This window comes from Octopus bimaculoides, chromosome 26 (genome assembly GCF_001194135.2).
Source record: "Octopus bimaculoides isolate UCB-OBI-ISO-001 chromosome 26, ASM119413v2, whole genome shotgun sequence".
Taxonomy (NCBI): Eukaryota; Metazoa; Mollusca; class Cephalopoda; order Octopoda; family Octopodidae; genus Octopus; species Octopus bimaculoides.
In genome coordinates this window covers 19,015,252-19,023,059 of record NC_069006.1, presented here as the reverse complement: position 1 = coordinate 19,023,059, position 7,808 = coordinate 19,015,252, and the positions used below count along the sequence as shown (strand labels likewise).

General features: G+C 34.9%; 1 protein-coding gene across 3 annotated transcripts in view; it reads left to right on the top strand.

Annotated features, from left to right (window-relative positions):
* The window catches only part of LOC106870350 (uncharacterized), a 40,576-nt gene that overhangs the window by 18,864 nt on the left and 13,904 nt on the right, over positions 1-7,808 (top strand). The window contains exon 1 of one of the 3 annotated variants that reach the window (XM_052976952.1): positions 1,929-2,072. The exons of 1 other annotated variant lie outside the window; for it this stretch is intronic. In XM_052976952.1, the coding sequence (XP_052832912.1) occupies positions 2,064-2,072 (9 nt within the window). In that variant the 5' untranslated portion in view covers positions 1,929-2,063. Of the gene's footprint in view, positions 1-1,928; positions 2,073-3,248; positions 3,507-7,808 lie in introns of those variants that run through there. One more of the 3 variants, XM_052976954.1, reaches the window with a different exon arrangement.

The window sequence follows — 7,808 nt, the reverse complement described above, 5'->3', positions numbered from 1 at the left end:
ATATATATATATATATATATATATATATAACTACAGGTTTCTTTCAGTTTCTGTCTTTCATTTTCCGTCAGCCAAATCTATAGTAGATCTTACCAATCAGTTTTGCACTCAGGATTCAATGGAGTGTTGGGTAACAATCTGGTTATGTAACCCTATGCTCATCAGATAGCTGATATGGAATGAAAAATGGTGACTGGTTAAGGTATTGTACTCATGATTTCAAGATCGTGGTTTCAATTCCCAGACCAGGCATTGTGTTGTGCTCTTAAGCAAAGCACTTCATTTCATGTTGCACTGCAATCGTTTTCATCATCTGACATGTGGCACCCAGTGCACCTGTACAGGTAATGTTGATTTGAGGAAGGGAGTGTGCTTATGTGTCCACAAACATTTGATCACTATAAACAAATCATCTGTGTAGTTGTTCAATAAGAAATTATTGAACCCTCATATGTCATCTAACGATGGGAGAGTCCATCATATATATATGTATGTATGTATGTATGTATGTATGTATGTATGTATATACATATATACATACACACACACACATATGCACACACCGCTAGCTAATTTTGATTACAAAAGATATATAAAGAGCCAAAGCATATCAAATTGAGGCAAACGACAAATTAATTACACAGGATGATGCCAGACAGTCAGATAAGTAATCCAATCTTAGCACAGAACGCATCAATAAAGACAGTTCACTGTTGTTAGGTGATTCAGAATTCCAGATTTATCCAAAATTATCCAAAGTTATCCAATGATGAATCGAAACTTAAGTGTGCCATAAGAATATAATGGAAACAAACCAGTGGGTTATCTGCTTTTACTACAATTGTTTCATTAGAAGTCTTTATTGTGACATAAGCATAAAACAATTAGTTAGATTGCATAAAATGTTACAGAGCTCCCAACTCATCAGGCCACCAAATAAATAAGTGAGGAGTGATTTGACAATTAATCAACAGAACATCAGCAAATGAAACTTATAATCAGAAATATCAACATTTAAGAAATTTAAAATGGATGTGTTTGGTACAGGCATAAAAACTATAAAACTAAAAATGCCAAATACCAGCTTCTTGTTATTGCATGGATCACGTTCTTTCTGATTTTTTGTCTCTCTACTTACTTTATCTGATTGTTTCCATTACTTTTTTTTTCCTTTTCTTCCCATCTTTGTTTTCCCTCCATCACCTTAACATTTGCACTAAACCTATTTAGTCAGCTGTTTCTACCCTAAATTATTCTCGTTATATTATAATTAGCTGAATCTCCATTAACTGATGTTAATATTCTATTGATTCAGTATTTTTCTTTCAGAACACTTTTATCCTGATTAATTAAGTAAACAAGCAACTAATGCTAAATCTAAAGTAATATAGTATAATAAAGGGTTTTTGAACAACACCAGCAAAAGCCTTTGAATATTTTTGATAGGGTTAAATGTCATATCTTTGCACTGAATATCTGTTATATTTGATTAAATTCTGCTACTACTGGCTTTTACTAGTGTGGTTGCTAGGATTAATGACTTCTTTGGGATATTAATACCTTTAATGTCAGTTTATTTACATTCTTATTCTACTATCCACCCTTCTAGATGGACAGCCTGAGGACACACCCGGTTTAAATATCTTAAAGTTGGTATTTCTGATTAAGAATTTCACTTGTTGATGATCTGTTGATTAATGAACAAGTCTCTGCTCACTAGTTTATTTAGATTCCTGTTGTGTTGGGAGTTATGTAACATTTTATGCAGTCTAACTAATTGCATTATGGTATTTCACAATTAGGATGCCAAATTAAATAATTGTTATAGTACCATATAACCTATTTTGTGGATGGCTTAGGCTGTTGGACTCATGATCACAAGATTGAGTGGTTTCAATTCCTGGACCATGTGACATGCTGTGTTCTTGAACAAAACACTTCATTTCACATTACTCCAGTCCACTCAGCTGGCAAAAATGAATAATCCTGTGAGGGACTGGTGTCCTGTCCAGTTGGGGAATATATACGCCATGAAACTAGGAAACTGGCTCTTATGAGTCAGTATGACTCGAGTAGGTAACTTTACTTTTACCTTGTATAACCTATTTGTATGAAACAAGTAAAAGACAAATGATAAAAGAAGTAGGAAATACTAAAGGTGTAGATGGCAGCCAAATAGAGAAGAATTCAATCAAATATAGTTAAGATTGTTGTACATTTATATGAATCCAAGCTAGTACTACAAACCCTTGGTCAACCCTATTTGTGTTGGGCAGGGACTGGCTCATCTCAGAAGTTGTGAAATTGGATGATCAAATAGGAACCGAAAATTAAAGTTCGAAAAAACAAAAGAAATAGACAGGGAATAAATTAATAATTGATTTGATTATTTTTTTACCCTTTGTTGAAGGAGATTTGGTTACCATTTCTAGCAGGTTATGCAACCACATAGACTACTGTAGATGGGCACAAAGTGGAATATGGATAAGGTGTGAAAGTGCTTTGCTGAAAAAAAAAATTGTTAGACAGCATGTGCAAAGCAAATCCATTAAGTAAGGTATAAAACTGTATTAGCTCCCAAAATATAAAAGACATTACTTCCGTCCTCTGAGTAAGCCATAAAAATAAAACAAGAAAATGTCTTTAAATAGAAAATGTCCACTAACTTGAATATTCAGTTTTTGTCACAGTATTTCTGGATTTTGTTTTGTTCTTCAGAGATATGTTACGCAGATAGTTATATAAGTGTTATGCTAGTCATTGTCAGAGTTGTAGTTGCACTGTTGGACTTTAGGGAGTGAACTGACTCAATGTAGCAGTGTCAAATAAATGATTTGAGCTGTAATAAAAATTCATGACAAACCAGTCATTCAAGTGAGAATGAATCAGATTGAGGTATGATTCTAAAGAGAAAGCAAGCAAGTGTAATAAAGAATATGAGATCAATCTTTGTGAGGACTATACTGGTCATAACCCTACCTTCAACAAAAATCCTTGAAATTTAGATTAGGGGTATATAATATCCTAACTTTTTATATATCAAAGGAGAGAAAAAAAAAAGACCATCAGTTACAATGTTGAGGGTTTAAGTTGGTCCAATCAGACTGCTCATGAAATTAATGTGCAAGTGGTTGAGCACTCCACAGATAAGCAGACCCTAAATCTTGGGGAGATTCAGCATGACACAGAATGTAACAAGGCCGGCCGTTTGAAATACAGGTACTACTCATTTTTGCCAGCTGAGTGGACTGGTGCAATGTGAAATAAAGTGTCTTGTTAGAGGTTAGAATGAACCAAATATCTTAACCACTAAGCTAGGTATCTTCACTATCAAAAGGATCATGCAAAAAAGGATTGCTGAAACCAGATTTACTTACAACCGTTGACATTCTCAAATCAAATCCTGTAATACTTATCCTTGCCTTTAATCCTGAGTTTCATGAAACAGACTTCACGTTGCAGTCAACAGTATTTGATCCTTTAGCGTTCGGATTACTCTGCCAAATGTAATGCTTATTTATTCACATTGTTTTGAATTCATCATGTATTATCTTGTAGCTTTAAGATTTCAATGATGAACTTGTTTATTTTTATAATGACATTGTAGGATCAGTGTGAGAAGCTGGATCTGTTCAATTGAACATAAAACAATTAAGAAGAGAAGTCCATAAAACCAGTCAATATGAAGAAGCCACTACGCATTCATTTAACTGGCTAAACATAGCTAAAAGTAGTAGCCAAATCTCCTCTGACCCTTTACCATTCAGATTACTCTGTCAAATGCAATGCTTATTTACATTGTTTTGAATTTGTTGTTTGTTCCTTCTCAAGCAATGCCTGGTTCATAAGAAACAGTTTCCTGGTTTCATTGGCCTATAGGTTCTCCACCTGGACAGGATGCCAGTCCATCACAGGTGAGCTGCTAGATGCAAGGGGAAAGAGTGAGAGAATGTTGTGGTGAAAGAGTCAGCAGAAGTTTGCCTTTACCTTCAGGCAGAGCTGCCTGGAGCTTAGGTGTTTCACTCATAAATGAACACATAGCCCGGTCTGTGACTCAAACCCATGATCCCTCAGCTGTGAGTCCACTGCTCTAACCACTAAGCCATGTACCTCCACTATTGTTTTGAATTAATCATACATTATCTCATAGCTCTGAGATTTCAATGATGTGATTGTTTATTTTTAAAAAAACAATGTGTGAGAGGCTGGATCCAGCCATTTCAAACATATAAGATGTGGACTATTTGGGCAGGATATGGCTGGTTTGAATACCAAAGGGTTAAAATAGAATTAGAGCAAACAGACTTCTCATTAAAGTGAACATCATTTCAATCAGACTTCTCATTAAAGTGAACACCATGTAAATGGGACCTCATTAACGTGAACAGTCATTAAAAACAGGCTTCTCGTTACCATGAACACCTTTTCAGACAGACTTTAAGCAGACTTCTCATTAAGGGTGACTCCATAAAAAACAAATAAGATGCTGTTTGAGAGCCTCTTTTATTTCTAGCAGGTAAACTGACCTGCTTGAAATAACAGCTACATCTCCCTCATATCGCGCCCCACTGGATATGAGGGTGTGATATGAGGGATAATGTACACCTAGATACACTGTCTGAAAAAAGCAGAGATGAGATTGTTAGAATTGGAACATTATTTCATTTTGGGTCTGATGGATCAGGAATAACCAGGAGCCAAACAACAACAACAACAACAACAACAGCAGCAGCAGCAGGAAAGGACACATTGAACAATGCAGTCCTAGATACACAATGCCTGTATAAAGACCAACACTATGTCTATAAACGAATATAGGTCTGCTCCAGCATGACAGATTAACAAGTTAAACAACAAAATAGTTTCTTCCAGCTTGTATTGACAATCCAAAATAGACATTCACTGCCCGTCCTACCAGGCCTCACTCATATATTTCCTTTTGGTTGTCATGGTTGGAAGCTCGACATAACACCAGCCACTTTACTGAATGTACTGGGTCTTCTTTTATCTTCTTTTACTTGCTTCAGTCATTGAATTAAGGCCATGCTGGAGCATTGCCTTGAAAGGTTTTTAGCTAAATACATTGCTTCTAGTATTTCTTTTTCTCTAAAGTCCAGTACTTATTCTATTGTTAAATTTCAGGGATGTAAACAAACCAACACCAGTTGTTAAGTGGCGTGGGTGGGGACAAACATAAACACAAGCACACACACACACACACACACATCAAGTATGTATGTGTATATGCGTGTATTTCTAGGGGAATGTAAACAATGTTTGGATTGATCTACTTCTAGATCAATCCAATGATATACACACTCACACATATACATATCTACTATTGTTTGAGGCCATGAAATTTGAAGTAATGTAAATATGGCCAACTTAACTAGCAATACAATAATAAATTTTTACTCTACTTCAAGTATTGAGTACTCTTCACTTTGTAATATAATGTGCGTCACTTGTAATAACACTCAAGAGATTTACATACACACACACACACACACACACACACACATGCAAACATTCACACACTCAAAACCTCTCTCTCTCTCTCACACACACACACATACACATAACACATATTCACACACACATGCACATGCACCCACACACATACATTCACATGAATATATATATATATATATACACATATATACACAAACACAGACAAGCATACACACACTCACTCACATGTACAATCACACACACATTCACAAACATACACACACACAACACATACTCACACACACATGCACTCACACACAAACACTCACATACACAACACACACTCACACACCCACATGCACTTACATGCATGCACACACACACACATACGAGAAATTAGTTATGGTTTGTGTCACGAAATATAAGCACTTCATAAAATTTATGAAACAAGATAAGTTTTATATGGTTGTGAAGAGGGTAACAAGTCTCGACCTTTCCCTGAGAACAGAGAATGCTTGTTGTATAAAGTTACAAAGCGATCAATAACAGAAGTTGCTTATCTTCACATCAACCATAATCAAGTTGCCTTATCCTCAAAGACATTCCACCCTTGACCATTCTGTCTTTTTAGAGATATCCAGAACAATATCAATAAATGTGGCCCTTCTTTATTTAATCCTTTAGTATTTAAACCAGCCACATCTGGCCAAAATATTCTATCTGTTTAATGTTCAAACTGGCCAGCTCTGGACTCTCACACCTACCCTATAATGTCATTCTAAAAATAGATAATTACATAGTCGAAATCTTTAAGCTATGAGATAATACATTATTAATTCAGCTATGTATAACTTGGATTTTTCTTATCCATTCATACATAACATGCATTTTTCTATGATTGTCCACTTGATTATAAATGACATGTGTGCGTGCATGCGTGCGTGTGTTATTTAAAATAGTTTGATTTGGTTCCATGCAATTTAAAGTTTTGCATGCCTCTAACAGAAGTTCATCTATTCCAGGGTTTAGATTACTGAATGGAGAGATACAAGAGGTTCAAAATGGTTACCAGAAGATAGGCTTCTGTTAGAGGCCTATGAAAATTTAAGTCACTTGGAACTGAATCAAACTGTTTTAAATAATACACGTAACTCCTTTTAAATGTATTGAAGTCCTTTTCTTTCGTTTGTCCACCAATTTGTATATATATATATGTCTGTGTGTATGTGTGTGTGTGTGTATACACACATATACATATATATGTGTGTATATATATATATATATATATACCTGCTTCTCCAACATACTGAGAATTCAGAAATAGCAGCCAAAGAACTACTGATTCCAAAACTACAAATTATTACTCTAAATTGATAGCGATATTTTTTTTACTCTTCTCTACTGTTTTTTGTTCTGTGTGCATCAAAAATATCGCTATCAATTTAGAGTAATAATTTGTAGTTTTGGAATCAGTAGTTCTTTGGCTGCTATTTCTGAATTCTCAGTATGTTGGAGAAGCAGGTTACTGTCAATCCCTATATATTTATGATTATAAATGATTTTTACCGAAAAGGTTTTTTCATACTGAGCTACCCGGCAAAATTGTTAATTATTAATTTTATTACTAATTGACGATTCCCTGCCCTGCATATCTATATATATATATATATATATATATATGTATTTATGTATGTATGTATGGATGTATGTTTACATGTATGTGTGTGTGTCTGTCTGTGTGTGTGTATGTATACATATATAAAAAGAGAAAGATATATATATATATATATAGATATATATATATATATTCAAAAGAATGGTACATTTAATTTTTTTATAACAAATCTATTTCCTGTAATCACAAAAGAATACTTTGCATGACATTGAACATTTCGCCAACAGAGATAAAAGAAACAATGGTAAAGACCCACATTTATATTTAAAGACTGAATAATACAGCCTCTCTGGCCATGACCACCATCAAAATCACACCTGACTGTGTTAACTTTGAAAAATTATATGAATAGATAAAACTGATTTTCATATCTTGTGAATGTATCAGTGACGCCTCTCAGTGTCTGACTGACCATTAAGTATTAGATGAAGAGGCAGAGGAGGAGGAGAGAGGTGATGTGTTTCTTTGTGTGTGTGTGTGTGTGTGTTTGTGTGTGCATATGTGTGTGTGTGTGTGTGTGTGTGTGTGTGTGTGTGTGTGTATTTCTATCTTACTATTTCTTTCTCAATCTCTTCACACACACGCACACGTACGCATGCACACTCATAGGTAATATATAAGGTGTGGCTTTGTGGTAAGAGGCTTGCTACCCAACCACATTGTTGCAGTTTCAGTCCCTCTG